Here is a 15,128-nt window from a genome sequence, read left to right on the forward strand (position 1 = left end):
TCCCTCCTCTGGTTCCCTTTATGCTTCCTAAGCTCAATTCCCCAGATGGTAAGAGAGTGGGAGATAATAGTGAATAAAGATAGCAAGTCGGGCCGGCCCGGCAAAGCAGGGAGGGGCTCATTTGTTTCCTTGCTTATACTTTGGGGTCAGATGCCACCGGCCACAGAACTCTGCATTATTTAGGACCCAGCTCCAGTGGAGGGACCTGGCCAAGACCCCGTGGGCCAGCGGACGGAGATGGGGACTGCGACCCTGGGCCTTACCTAGGCCCTTCAGGAACTTATTCACGCCGCTGTGTTCTCCAATGGGAAGTGTTTCCAGGTACTCCTGGGCTCGGACCTCAAACAGACCTGTTGATGAGAGAAATCCCAGACATTGTAGTTTCTTCTCTTTGCACTTCTAAACATACCCATTTCCTTACGGCCACTGAAAAGAGAAACCTTGCCTCTGAGTTGAGCTGCTCCTATAAACATGCTCTGAATCACGGGGTTTATAAGGGTTTTTATTACCCTTTTAATCGCCCAACCTTGTGCAATAACTGTTTTTGGAAAGCTGTAAAGCTAGCTCATACATGAAATCCTATTTTTACTCAACAAACACCTTCCAAGTGTCTACACCGTGCCAGGCACACAGTTTCCAAGAAGAGCCAGCTGGTCCGGGCTCTCAGGAGCGCCTGTGGTCTCCCTTCTCCTCACATTCCCCCGTAAGGAATGTGGCCAAGTGGCTGAGCTTCCTGGGAATCCGTTTGCCATCTGTGAACTCGGAAAGGCTGCGTGCCGACCACTCATAGTTGCCTTCAGCTCTAACCCAGCTGTGAGCCCCAGGTACTCTGTCTGCATTTCTCCCTCTTCCATGGGCAGGGGGCTTCTTCCATGCTCCTTTTTAAGCTTTTATGTCTCTGACGTTTCTATCAAATAGTGATCTGTGCACAGATACTTACATGTACCCAGCAGGTCTTCTCTTGAAAAGAGCCCTTGCATCAGGAGTTGTGTGACTCATATCCTCTAATCGATTTTCTTTTGCCTTTCCGATACCTCTCATCAGAACCGCCTGTGTGGGGCCAGCCTGTCTGCTCTCCAAGGAGCTCTGGGAACACAGGGCTGGATCCTTAGCCTCTGTGAGCGCAGCCCCGGAGGACACAGGCCTGGGCAGGCTGCCCCCTGGGGGCCCTCCCTGCTCCCTGCCTATCTCTTGGTGGCTGTGCAGGATTCTTGGTGGAGAGCGTCTCTCCCCTACCAGGTCTAACTCTCATATGTGACAGCCTTTACCAACATTCCTAGTCTTGGGATTCCCAAAGGACTTGAGATGATGTGTGAAAGAGACGGAGCTATGTCTTCTTCCTTTGCACACTGCCCCACTCCATCCCTAGAAGTGTGATGGAGCCCAGCAGAGGGGGACAGGGAGAAGGGAGGACAGAAAACAAGAACTTGAGGAGAGCGAGCGGGCAGGAGGAGGACGGGTGGTTCCCGCAGCGAGGCTGGCAGAGTCACTGCTGTCCCACCTGCCATGCGGCCAGCCCGCAGTGCCCACGGAGCCGGGGCGGGAGTCCAGCTCTGGCCTGCTAGCTCCACACCTGGGGAAAGAGGCAGGAAAAAAGGGCAGAAAGGACAAGAGGAGGCCTGGGGAAAAGGAGAAGAGGCGCCACAGAGAGAGGAAGGAAAGGGTGTCCTTGAGAGTTTCATCATGCTGGGAAGAACGGCACAAAGGAACTTCCTACCAGGGCCTGGAGTGTGGTTCTGGGGGTGGGCCAGTAGGGGAAGGAGCCCGCCCGGGAGAGAGGCAGGGGGCTGGGACACTTCTGCCAGCTCAGAGGTGGCGAGAAGGAACACTCCTCAGAGGAGGCTGCAGCACTGCCCCCGCCTGTGTGCTGGCCCTGGGCCTTTGCTCCCTGCTCGTCAGCCCCTGGGCGCCTGGGCATCCCTGGCTGTCTTGGCCCCCAACATAGAAGACACCCCCTAACCTTTGGCATCCTGCCGGCGCAGCTCCCGCTCCTGGATGAAGCCCCGAAATGTCTGGGTCTCCATGAAGACCTCCAGGAAACGGCGGAGGCTCTTGGAGGAGACAGCTTTGCGGAAGGCCTCGCGCTGCAGGGTCCTCTCCTCGCGCTCGCCCACCGTCAGGAACAAGGAGTAGTGGCCCACGATCTCCACGAAGAAGCGGACAAAGGCTTCAGACACCAGCTCGTTCAAGGGGCTGCACTGAGGGCCTGCGCAACGAGGGGAAGGGCCAGGCCCGGTGAGGGCGGAAGGCCGAGCCTCTGGGACAAGCCGATCAGTTCTACAAGTAAGTAGCTAGCTCCCTCAGTGGCCATCTTAATTATCAATTGCAAAGGTTACCGAACTGACTAAGTTATTTATTTCCCCCTTTAAACAGGTATTTAAGGACAAAACTGGGGAGGACAGAAAAATTTTTCCATAATTCAGACGCAGATAAAGGGATTACACACCCACTCACTCTCCTTCCATGCTTCTCACCCAATTCCTACTCCACCCACTGCCACGTGGAGTGGGTGGCCCCTGCCCACTTGTTCCCTGCCTGTGATGGTGGAGGGCAGAGATGCAGTCTGGGAAGTGACTGAACACTTACCATGCTTGCAGTCTGGGGGCCCTTCCTCCTGGTCACTAGCCAGGTCGTTCCTTTGTTCCAGAATGTGTTCCAGGGCTACCTGGAGCTTCCGGGGGAGAATGGAATCCTCATCATCCATCTGTAAGGCAGGAAAAGCAGGTGGATCATGGCCCCTGGGCCTCTGAGGATGGCAGCTGCATCCTGGCCAGCAGGACACCCTGGGGACACCACAGGGCAGGCCTAGCACAGTTCCTGGTTTAGTACAAGCAACATGATTTAGAGACAGAAGTCTGATGTTTGAATCTTGGTTCCATTTTTTATAAGCTATGTGAGCATAACTTCCCCATTTAAAAAATGGGCTGTAAATCAATTACTTCATAGTGAAGATTAAATGCAATACATGATATTGATGAAATAGATATCCAAGTGGAAAGATATCCTATGTTCATAGTTTGGAAGAATTATTATGTTAAAATATCCACATTACCCAAAGCCATCTATAGATTTAGTACAATCCCTACCAAAATTTCAATGGCATTTTTTGCAGAAATAGAAGAAACAATCCTAAAATTTGTATGGAATCACAAAAGACCCTGAATTAGCTGAAGAAGAACAAAGCTGGAGGCATCACAATTCCTGGTATCAAACTGTATTACAAGCATTAATAATCAAGACAGAATGGTACTGACATACAGACACACAGACTAATGGAACAGAATTGAGAGCCCAGAAATAGACGCATGCCTATGTAGTCAACTAATATTTAACAAGGGAGCTAAGAATTTTCAATGGGGGAAACAATGGTCTCTTTCCCATTATTGGGAAACGGGGCTGGGAAGACTGGCTATTCACATGCAAAGGAATGAAACTGAACCCCTATCTTCTAACACTCACAAAAATGAACTTAAGATGGATTAAAGACTTAAATGTAAGACCAGAAACTGTGAAACTACTAGAAGAAAACTTAGGGAAAAAGCTCCTTGACATTGCTCTTGGCAAGGATTTTTTGGGTATGACATCAAAAGCACAGGCAACCAAAGAAAAATAAGGAAGTGTGACTACATCAAACTAAAAAGCTTCTGCACAGTGAAAGAAATGATCAGCAAAATGAAAAGGCAATCTATGGAATGGGAGAAGATATCTGCAAACCATATGACTGGTAAGGGGTTCATATTCAAAATACATAAATAACTCATGCAAACTCAATAGCAAAACAACCCTAAACAATCTGATTTAAAAAATGGGCAGAGGACTTGGAAAGACATTTCTCCAAAGAAGACATACAGATGGCCAATAGGTACATGAGAAGATGCTCAACATTAGGGAAATGCAAATCAAAACTACACTGAGATATTGTCTCACACCTGTAAGAACCTGTCCATTATTAAGAAGACTAGAGAAAACAAGCTGGTGAAGCTACCAAGGAAAGGGAACCCCTGTGCACTGTTGGTGGGAATGTAATTTGGAGCAGACACTATAGAAAACACTATGATGTAAAAAGTTAAAAATAGAACTACCATATGATCCAGTAATCCCACTTCTGGATATATATCCAAAGGAAATAAAATCACTATCTTTTTTTTTTTGGTATCATTAGTCTACATTTACATGAGGAACATTATGTTTACTAGACTCCCCTGATCACCAAGTCCCCCCCACATACCCCATTACAGTCACTGTTCATCAGCATAGTAGGATGCTATAGAGTCACTACTTGTCTTCTCTGCGTTGTACAGCCCTCCCCATGCCCCCCTATACATTATGTCTGCTAATAGTGATGACCCGTTTTTCCCCCCTTGTCCCTCCCTTCCCACCCATCCTCCCCAGTCCCTTTCCCTTTGGTAACTGTTAGTTCATTCTTGGGTTCTGTGAGTCTGCTGCTGTTTTGTTCCTTCAGTTTTTTTCTTTGTTCTTATACTCCACAAATAAGGGAAATCATTTGATACTTGTCTTTCTTCACCTGGCTTATTTCATTGAGCATAATACCTCTAGCTCCATCCATGTTGTTGCAAATGGTAGGATTTGTTTTCTTCTTATGGCTGAATAATAGTCCATTGTGTATATGTACCACATCTTCTTTATCCATTCATCTACTGATGGACACTTAGGTTGCTTCCAATTCTTGGCTATTGTAAATAGTGCTGCGATAAACATAGGGGTGCATCTGTCTTTTTCAAACTGGAGTGCTGCATTCTTGGGGTAAATTCCTAGGAGTGGAATTCCTGGGTCAAATGGTAAGTCTATTTTGAGCATTTTGAGGAACCTCCATGCTGCTTTCCACAATGGTTGAACTAATTTACATTCCCACCAGCACTGTAGGAGGGTTCCCCTTTCTCCACAACCTCGCCAACATTTGTTGTTTGTCTTTTGGATGGTAGCCATCCTTACTGGTGTGAGGTGATATCTCATTGTGGTTTTAATTTGCATTTCTCTGATGATTAGCGATGTGGAGCATGTTTTCATGTGCCTATTGGCCATCTGAATTTCTTCTTTGGAGAACTGTCTGTTCAGCTCCTCTGCCCATTTTTTAATTGGATTATTTGCTTTTTGTTTGTTGAGGTGCGTGAGCTCTTTATATATTTTGGATGTCAACCCTTTATCGGATCTGTCATTTATGAATATATTCTCCCATAGTGTAGGATACCTTTTTGTTCTATTGGTGGTGTCCTTTGCTGTACAGAAGCTTTTCAGCTTGATATAGTCCCACTTGTTCACTTTTGCTTTTGTTTCCCTTGCCCATGGAGATATGTTCATGAAGAAGTTGCTCATATTTATGTCTAAGAGATTTTTGCCTATGTTTTTTTCTAAGAGTTTTATGGTTTCATGACTTACATTCAGGTCTTTGATCCATTTTGAATTTACTTTTGTGTATGGGTGAAATCACTACCTTGAAGAGATATCTGCACCCCCATATTCTCTGCAGCATTATTTACAATAGCCAAGACATGGAAACTTAAGTGTCCATTGATGGATGAATGGATAAAGAAAATAGGAATATACACACACATTCACACATACCCAATGGAATATTAGCTATAAAAAGGCAGGAAATCCTGCCTCTTGTGATAACATGGATGTACCCTGAAGGTATTACGCTAAGTGAAGTAAGTCAGAGAGATACAAATACTGTATTTTCTCACTTCTATATAAAATCTAAAAGCCCTGAACTCATAGTAGAATGGTGGTTTCCAGGGGCTGAAGAGTGAGGAAAATTGATGAGACCGTTGGTCAAAGGGTACAAACTTCCAGTTATAAGATAATTTCTGGGGCTCTAGTGGACAGCACAGTGACTATAGTTGACAACACTGTATTATATACTTGAAAGTTGCCAAGAGAGTAAGTCTGAACAGTCTCAACACCAAAAAAAAAAAAGGTAATCATGTGAGGGGATGGAGGTGTTAACTAACCTTATTGTGGCAATCATTTTGTAGTACATACGTGTATCAAATCCTCATGTTGTACATCATAAATCTGCATATGTCTTATGTCAATAATATGTCAATAGAACTGGGGGGAAAAGATGAAATACGATTGCCTTGTGAAAGTGCTTGGCACCTGGGGGATACTCGATCCGTGTTTCCCACCGCCCTCACCCTGTAGGGTGGCTACTGCTCATCAGGGCACTCTGGTCAGATGACCAGTATGGTCCAAAGCTGGCTTTGCCATCTGGGCCTCTGAGCAGGAGGGCCCAGGGAAGGGCCTACTCGGAGGGCCTTTGGGAAGTGAAAGTGGATGGAACTGACGAGTTAAAAAAAAAAACCCAAAACATTAACATGACAGAACTTCCCAGCAGTGTGGCAACTCCAATTTAAAAGCAATCCAACAGAGTGCCCTGGGAAGCTTTCTGTAATGACTTTCTGCGAGATCCGATAGGAGTCAGACCTCTCTGGCCAGCGAAAACAAGAAAACAAATGTGTATTACTTGCTCTGGTAATGCAAGTACTTTATGATCTTTATAGAAAATACGTGAGATTTTAAAAGGATTTAAAACTACTGATAACCTGTCTCCTTTTCAGTCTCCCATTCCAAGACAACCAGCGTTAATATTTTGCTGAGTTCTCCTTTCATCTTTTTAAGAGGCATATATTTATATTTGTAATATAATGTATACTATGACTTTGCACCCTGCTTTTTTTCTACTGAATATCATGAACTTTGTTATCAAATATTCTTTAAAAGCACGTTAAAGACAAATGTTTACAGTTATAGCCTATACACAGATCCTGTTAGATCCATTTTGTGACAGAACACATGGGAACGGATCCTTTGCCTAACCCGTCCTCTTTGACCCCTGCCTTCTCTCTTACCCTCAGTCGCCCAAGCCTGCCAGCCTGTTTTGCAGTCTCAGTCCCACCAAGGAACCTTTCGGGAGCTGGAAATCTATGTCCTAAAGAACAAAGAGGTGAAAACAGAGAGAGCAGCAGGGTGAAGCCGGGCTTCTCACTCACCTGTCTGAGGAACCGATTGTTGACGAGGTCGACCACGAGGACCTGCAAGATGAGGAAGAGGTCTATGATGTCATCAGGTTTCTGGGATACAGTGATGGATTCTTAGCTTTCTTCCCTCTTGGCACCAAGAGAGGCAGCTGGGGTGGGGGTGGGGTGGGCCGTTTGTGGTTGCCACAGTAGCCACAAACTATGAAGAGGGGAGGTGGGGAGCGGGCAAGGGCTTTCCAGAACTGCATGCTTTCAACACTGAGACTGCAGGCTGGGCTATGCGAGTGCCACGGGCCGGACTGCCTGCCCTGCTTCCAGACTGGCTGCGGCAGAGCCACTACGGCTGACTTTTCACGTGGAGATTGCTGAGCAGGGGGAAGACGCTAGAGGCCCCTCTTCTTCCCATTGCACTGAACTCTGCTACCCCCCACCCCCAGGACTTCTGCATCTTTCCTCCCAGCTGCCCACTTGGCCTTGTCACTTCTCTTAATGGGACAGAAAGAGAGAGAGACCCAGAGGAGTGGATTCGACTGGAGAGTCAGTCAAGCTGCAAATGTTGGGCTTTCCTCGGTCAAGGCTTTCAGGGTACAGCACCTCTCCCCTCCCTCCTCGGAGGGAGCCTGAGACCCAGGGCCAGAAGCAGGGCAGGGCAAGGGAGGCACTTAGGGCGCAAAACCGAGGGAGGCACTCACCCCCGGGCCTTTGCCTGCATGACCCTGGCAGTGAGTTGCTACTCGGGCCTCAGCGTGGGCCACTGGCTAGAATGGAGGAGCAGGGGGCCTGCATGGTCTCCGTATTTTCCCCACCAGCTGGAAACATGGGCTCTACCACAGTCCAGAGACCCTGCCCAGGAGCTGAGGGAGCTCTCTCCTTCCTTCCCAAACACGCTTCTGGATTTTTGGGACCACAGGGTACCCGGACAAACAACCCACACCGGAAGACCTGAATCTGCTGTTTAATATTTAATGTGACTGCAGGACAACCTGGGCAATTAGAGGAGCCACATCTGGGGCCTGGGTGGAATGTCAGGGCCTGGCACTGCCCTGGGGTTCAGGAGTGAGCACGGTCATTTGTTCCCTGGGGCTCCCTCTCTGGCTGCTGGAAGTTCTCAGCACCCGGGAACAGAGGTTACTTAGAGGAAGGGGCTGGGACAGCACCTGCAGAGATGCTGAGTAGGGCTTTCTCCATTTGGATGCAAACTTGAACACCCAGCACTTGATCATGAAACACATTTTGGTTGCTGTCTTTTTAACTGACACGAGAAAGGACCTGTTTGGAGGAGCACCATCTTTGTCACCTTTGCTGTTAATCTAAATATAAGTTTCAGTTATTGTTAGCTCTTTGTGTGCTTTCTTCCCACAGCCTTGGGGGTGGGAGGGATAGGATAGAATAGAAGGCAATTTATGGATTAAGTGTTTTAACATCTGGTTACGTTGTTGACTGCTGCCTTCCTAATGGGTGTTCATGCCAGTAGGTTCATTTAGAGGGGAAAATGAGTTTGCAGTCACTGAGGGTCACCTGAGGCAGCCCTGGGGGTGCCTTCTGCATAGACAAAGCCATGGGATCCCCACACTCCCTGGACACCACTTTGCGGCAGAGCCTGAGCTGGCACTTCTCCCCTGCGCCCCCCAGGGAGGGCCCAGGACATCCCGGGGCTCACCTCCTCCAGTGGCAGCTCCCTGAGCAGCGGCAGCGAGCTGGTGAGCAGCCCGATGAGGAAGGGGGTGGGCGAGCACACAATGTCGATCATGGCGGGCGGCAGCACGGGGATGTAGGTGTGCTGCCAGGTGAAGGGGTAGATGACAGCCACCATCGCATGGCAGCACTTGGACAGCGTGCTGCAGCGGGGAGAGAAGGGGGGAGGGCTGCTTCAGGGAGGGTGTGGGGACCCAGCCCCAAGGCATGCTGGGCAGAAAAGGCATCACGTGCATTTTAGGTGTATCACGGTTCACAGTCCTAACCCAGGCACACAGGGCGTCTGTGACGCTTTGAGATACAGCTACAGCGACGAATATAAAGCCCTAGCTAATCTGTGCTAGTGTGCCTTCACACGTGAGCTACATTCTTGTAAGGTTTCAACCAAATCTTTCACTCCCATCCCTTTACCCCATGCTCTTGCTCCCCAAAACCACTACAGCCTCATTTGTCATGGATGCTCATTCTCTTACTGAAGATGCTTATATTCTAACATTGTAGCTTTTCCTTTGTTCTCTCCCGCATGTTCTCCCAGCCAAGTACAAACGCCTCGGTGCAATCAGGGAAGACAGGGTAGTCCCTTTGGTATCCCCCTGCACACAAGGGAAACTCCTGAACAGTTAAACCTTACCCAGGATTCAAAACTTCAAAAAATAAAGTGGTGAGTCTAATCCTAATGAAAAATGATTATAACGCAGCCTTTATTTGATCACTACCCCCAGTGCTTTGCCTGGGTTCAGCTCGGTTCGCTGGGTGAATGGGTGGCTTATCCGAGACCGTCACCGTGAGCGCTGGCCCCACTGCGCTGCAGGACAGTGACGACTGGCAGCTTTCCCGGGGAGCGAGGGCTGACTTTCTCTTCCTCCTTGCAGTCATTTCTCACGGCTCAGGAGCCTGCTCATGGCAGCTCCTCCCTCCGCTCACTCTAACCTGCTGCTTCTAAAAACTATGCATGGGGTAGGGAGCTTGAGAAGCTGGTTAGAAGTATGGGTAATGTTAGGATAAGGTAGACGTGAGGGCCAGTGGGTTCCCCGAGTGTCCTGTGTCCTCTTAGGGCACGGGCCCCCACCCAGCATTCCATGTGTTACACAGCCTTTGGAACGCCAGCTCTGGTTCTAAGCTGTGCTCTGTTTAGGGAAAGTTGCAAGGAAGCTGAGTTCTGGATGGAGGAATGTTCCTTTTCTGGACATGATATCAGGCACCTACAATTTCATTATCCTAAAACTTTCCTGAGTCCATTTAGAAAAAAATCACTTAGCTCTGGCTTACTTAGGGAGAAAAGAAGTGGAATAAAAGATACCAGCTAGCAAGTGAAATAAACCAGACAGAAAAAGACAAATATTATATGGTTCCCCCTACGTGAGGGATTTAGAATAGGCAAATTATTAAGACCTAGTAAAACAGGTTCCTAGGGGCTGGGGGAGAGGGAGAATGGGGTCTTTTTGCTAAATGCATAGAGGTAAGTTTGAGCTGATGGAAAGTTCTGAGAATGGATAGTGGTGACGGTTCCAAACACTGTGCAGGGAGGGGGTGGAGGCAGGCAGACAGCAATGGTTGAGTTGGACTTTTGATATGTTACATGTTTTACTGCTGGCTTTCATTTCCAAGTGACTAGAGGGAGTCAGTTAAGAGAAATGCTAAGAAGGGACTCCCTGAATGAAGCCTTGTGTCTGAAACCCATCCCTTTATAGCACAGTTGCTGTTACATTCCTAAATATGACTTGGAGAACAGGTGGTGGACACTGACATCTACTGTCCACTCCAGCCATCTTTGAAACTCTCACTTTAATCAGCTCATGAACTAAGAAAGTTGTGCTCATGCTGACGAGTCCTCTCACCTTTCAGAGCTGTGCTTTAAGCATTTTTAGTTCCAGGGAGGGGACAGGATCACAGAATGTTAGACCTGGAAGAGACCTCAGAGACAGAGTTCATCTTTGGAATTTCATAGCTAAGGAGACTGAGGCTAAAGGAGATCAAGGTAACCTCTAAATTTAGGGAGGGGTCATGGCAGGGAGAGAAGAGGCCTGTGGACTGGAGGAGGCACAGTGAGAAGCCTTTGTGTTTTTCTCAATCACTGCAATAGAAAAAGCAATCTGTTGAACTTTTTCTTCCCAACTCAAAGAAAAGGCCACCAATATTCTAAAAAAAATTCTGACTCTTGGAACACTAGAAGGAAAGGTCAAATTCTGCAAATAATACAGTTAGTGGCAGCTCTTTGCCCAAAATAAATCATAGAGGAGAAAAGAAGGGATTATTTTCAGTGTAATTTAAGTGCTTTTCCCAATCTCTGCTGCAAGTGCTAATGATTTTTTATTCCTGACTCATGAAGGCTGCAGGAGCCTTCCATGTGGGGTGGACGGGCAGGCACTGTTAGAATTGATGGTTTCTTAAGAAAATGTAAAGAATAGTCTATGGTTCTGGGAATGCTAAGGATGACTCCACAAGTGAGCTTGCCACATAGCCTTACTAAGAGTCTGCTGGTTGCAGGAGAGGCAGTGTTTTTGAAGGAAGTCTTAGGCGGAGAGCTCTCACAGCTGGCTCGAATTATAGTGGGGGTGGAGGAAAGGAATACCAGCCCACAGCTGTGATCAATTTGTACAAAAGTGGGGAGGGAGGAGATGCCCCAGTGGGAGGCTGGCTGGGCCATGGGGTGGGGGGGATTAAAAGATGGGCACAGGTGAGAAGGGTCGGGTCCCAGAATGCTTTGCTATTTGGTGGAGGTTCCTGAAGGTTGAAGTCTTAGTCCAGAGACAGCAGAATGCACTTGTGAAGGCCGGAGTTCTCCTGGGGGAGAAACTTGCTACCAAGCCCCTGTGCCGTACATGGAGTTACTATGCTCAGCAGCCTTCCAACTCATCTAGGGGTCAGAAAAGATGGACCATAAGATGCTACCAGAAAAGTAAACGATGAGTTTCCTGAGTGAGCCTGACACCCCAGGAACTTGAAGAATGAGCCCGTCAGCATCCTTCAGCATCCCACGCAGATCACCTCTCCGACTGGTACATCAGCCCCAGGAACATAAGCAAAATGCAAACTCTGGCCTGGGCTGGTGGCTGGTGAGACCTGGTGGGGGGTGGGTGTCACCATGCAGTGCCTGCCATATTCCCTTTACTTTCAAACCCTGAAGTAATGTGTCACTGGGTATAAAAGAAAACAGGCTGGGCCTCAGATTCCTCATCTATTAAATAAATATAATTTTTTAGTGTCTTTCAAGCTTTGACATCTACCAACTGAATTTATAAGAAAAAAGAGGAAGCCAGGAGCTGGAAATAGCTGGAAATCGAAAAGAATGAAGCTGGAAATTGTCACCCGCAGGTAATTCTAGGGCTCGTTAATAGGGACAGGATAAAAGAGCAATGGTGACATCTCACTCTGAGAAACAAATAGGTAAAAGTATTGGAGAGGTTTTGAGCCACTGCAGCGAGCTCTCAAAAGATTGCCTCACACAGCAAGCACAGCCTGGGAGGGATCTGGCCCCGCCAGAAGAACTGGGGTAGGTTTCAGCCCAAGAATCTGTAAGCAATGGATTTGGAGTGGAAGGCAACAATTTGTGGCTATGCTACTTTCTACATCTTGCTCCAGATGGTATCTTCTTGGTATTCTGATGCAAAAATAGGTAGTTCGTACTGAATATTTCACCTGGCTGATGCCATAATGTTATGAAAACTGCATTTGCAGAGGATTTTGCTGAATTCAATGTCTGCATCTCTAAGACCTCCAGCCACCCTGAGGATCTCCGAAGTAGTACTTTGGACAGCCATCTGCCCTGGTGGCAGCTGCTAACACTTTCAGCTGGGCCTTGGGCAAGCTCATCTGCCTGGAGAGGGCACGCTCGCTGACAGAGCCTTTCTCTGAGATGGCAAACATTGCTGAGCACGCCCGGTTCTCATCAGGGTTCAGACCCCCCTGTGGAAACTGATAAAAAAAAAGGGGGGGGGGGAAGGTTTGCAAAAGTAGCACACAGAGGAGGAAGGTGCACAGCTCCAGATGAACTTATCTGTGTTACTGTGGATAAAGTGAAGGTTCCTATGGCCAGGATTCTCACCTCACCCTGGTCAGCTAGCTCAGTACACATGTGTGGGCAATACGTTGTTACTGACTCTTTAAAGAGCTCTGCCCAGTGCTTTGGGTGACGCAGTGGCATGGCCACACGGCTGCAGGAGAGCAGAGGCTGGAGTGGTGGCAGCGCCAAGGACAGAGACTGAGACGGCTGTGGGGGCAGAGAGAGCCAGAGGCAGAGACCGGCCTGCTGCATGCAGACTCGTTCTGAGTGGATGGGATTCTAGTGATTGACCTGCCACCGTGGGAATAAAGTTGGGTATAAACTCTTTCACCCGGAGAACATTCTGTTGTCATTTTTTGGTCTCATTGAGTCCATAGTGAACTTGCCTGGGGCTGAAAGCCATTAGCAAGACAGTTACCCATGTGTCAAAGCCAAGGTTCAAACTAGCATTTGTCAAGATTTGACCACTTAATCCTACTTATCAGCCAGTAGCCTGTCATTCAGCTTATGGTCTTAGCGCACTACAAAAAGATAAAAATTACATTTCTTGAATATTAAAAACTTTGTCCATATAAAACCTTTATACCAATTTATAGGCAGCTCTCATTTGATCATTCAGCCTGGTCTATAGATTTAGCCAACACTTTGGCAATTGAAATTAAACCAAAAAACAAAATGATTATCATCAAGGAAATGAAGAAAGGGGTATAGGGAAATATTTATTTGGGTTGTCATGACAACAGAACAAGCTGTCACAACAACATTCTTTCTCTTCCATCTGTCAAACTTTGGCTTGACAGAGCCTAAAGAAACACTCAATGTCCACCCTAAAGATGAAACGGAGCAAAATGTTATTCTAAGTTTGATGGATTTTTGGCTCAACTTAAAACCTTTTATAACTCATACAATATTTGCCACAACTCCCTGCTATTTCCTCTTACAGTAGGCAGCGACTACAGGCCCGAAACAGGCCAATGTCCACCCTGGGCTGTCACAGGGCCATGCACTGACCCTGCGCACATCCTGCTCTCACGTGTTCTGTGGTCTCACAAAGACTGGGAAAACAGATGGAAGTCAGCAGGATGGGGGGGGCTTGCTTCCACTAACAGCTGCACAGGGCTAGAAATCAGTGCCTGTGCTGGGGCAGGGGTGGGGTCGGGGGAGGTACTGGGTTGGTGAGCAGGAGGAGAACGCCGGCTGGAACTTGTGTTGATGGCTTCCTTCAGACTTCCAGGCTGGACAACTTGCAGCCAGCTACTGCCCCCCAAGACCTGGTCTGTCATGGCCTGGCCAAAGAACCCTTCAGTTCCCTGTGGTTATTTTCCATCAGCCAGACAGAACCAGGTGGACGCTGATGCCCCGGGTGGAACACCCAGTAGGCAGAGCGGGCTGGAAGAGAAGAGGTGTCTGGCTTTCTCACTCAGGAACTTCACACACACCATGTTCTTTGCTGGAGTTTCTGCGCTTTGACCATTTGCTAAGTCACTTTCTGGCAGGTGAGTCAGACTCCCCCGTCCTGGCTTACTCCACTTTTAGCGGAGGGGGCACAACTGAGGGTCAGAGAGACCCCAAAGGAAGGCTGAACTGAGGCCTCCAGAAGCAGGCAGTTAAAGCCATGAGAGGAGGCACAGGAGGTGCCCCACTTCCATCCACAGTCTAGAGCAGAGGCCTGGGAATCCTGTGACAGGGGACCCACAGCATGGCACGCATCTAACCTTAACGCAAACAAGGTGAAGAGGGACATTAAATGGGCACTCACAGTCACCTCAGCATCTCTCCCGCTCTGAAGGGCCTGTGGCGAGAATCAGTCTAAGGCAGGCAGCAGCTGCAGGGCTGTACTGGCCAGGTGATTTCCACCGAGTCAGATACCCTGAGAGAGGAGTGAGCATCTTGGGGGGCGTAGGGCTTGAGTGCTGACTTGGCCACAGCAGCATAGCACAGAATCGCATAGCATCTGAGCCGTGGGGCTCCCTCAGGGCTTACACAGCCCACCCCCATCTCACAGCTGCGCAGATGAGGTGGCTGCCCCTGGGACACTTTGGAAGGCGCAGGATGCCTGACGGGATGAGTTCTGCATCAGGAATGGGAGCGTAACAGGTTCTGGGACGGGGTGGCCGGGAAGGCGGGCACCAAGGAGCCCAGTCCCAGGAGTCCCAGAGCACCGGCCCATGGGGTCAGAGACCTGCGAGCTGGAGAGACTCCGGGGCGTGCCCAGTCCCACCCGCCTCACTGGGGCCCCCGCTGGGCCGTGAGGGAGGGTGGGCCCTGGGAGAGGAGCACAGATGTCTTAGCTTTTCAGGAGCCAATTCTGGCCTGACTGCCGAGCACAAAGGAGGTCCTAATGGAAGGTTTAAAAAAAGACTTTCCTTATATATTTCTGTAGATAGGGTCACAGGCACTGCCTCCACTCCACCCCCAGACCAATGCAG

The 15,128-nt window shown here is 48.6% G+C and overlaps 1 protein-coding gene across 4 annotated transcripts in view; it reads right to left on the reverse strand.

Moving 5' to 3' along the window:
• DENND2A (DENN domain containing 2A) overlaps positions 1-15,128 on the reverse strand; it is an 87,834-nt gene that overhangs the window by 887 nt on the left and 71,819 nt on the right. For 3 of the 4 annotated variants that reach the window (XM_057504831.1, XM_036926095.2, XM_036926092.2), the window contains 5 exons: positions 8,662-8,839; positions 7,014-7,055; positions 2,587-2,704; positions 1,961-2,206; positions 264-350 (listed from right to left, as the gene is read on the reverse strand). In XM_057504831.1, coding sequence (XP_057360814.1) covers positions 264-350; positions 1,961-2,206; positions 2,587-2,704; positions 7,014-7,055; positions 8,662-8,839 — 671 coding nt within the window. Of the gene's footprint in view, positions 1-263; positions 351-1,960; positions 2,207-2,586; positions 2,705-7,013; positions 7,151-8,661; positions 8,840-15,128 lie in introns of those variants that run through there. The other variant, XM_036926096.2, reaches the window with a different exon arrangement.

This window comes from Manis pentadactyla, chromosome 7 (genome assembly GCF_030020395.1).
Source record: "Manis pentadactyla isolate mManPen7 chromosome 7, mManPen7.hap1, whole genome shotgun sequence".
NCBI classification, from domain to species: domain Eukaryota; kingdom Metazoa; phylum Chordata; class Mammalia; order Pholidota; family Manidae; genus Manis; species Manis pentadactyla.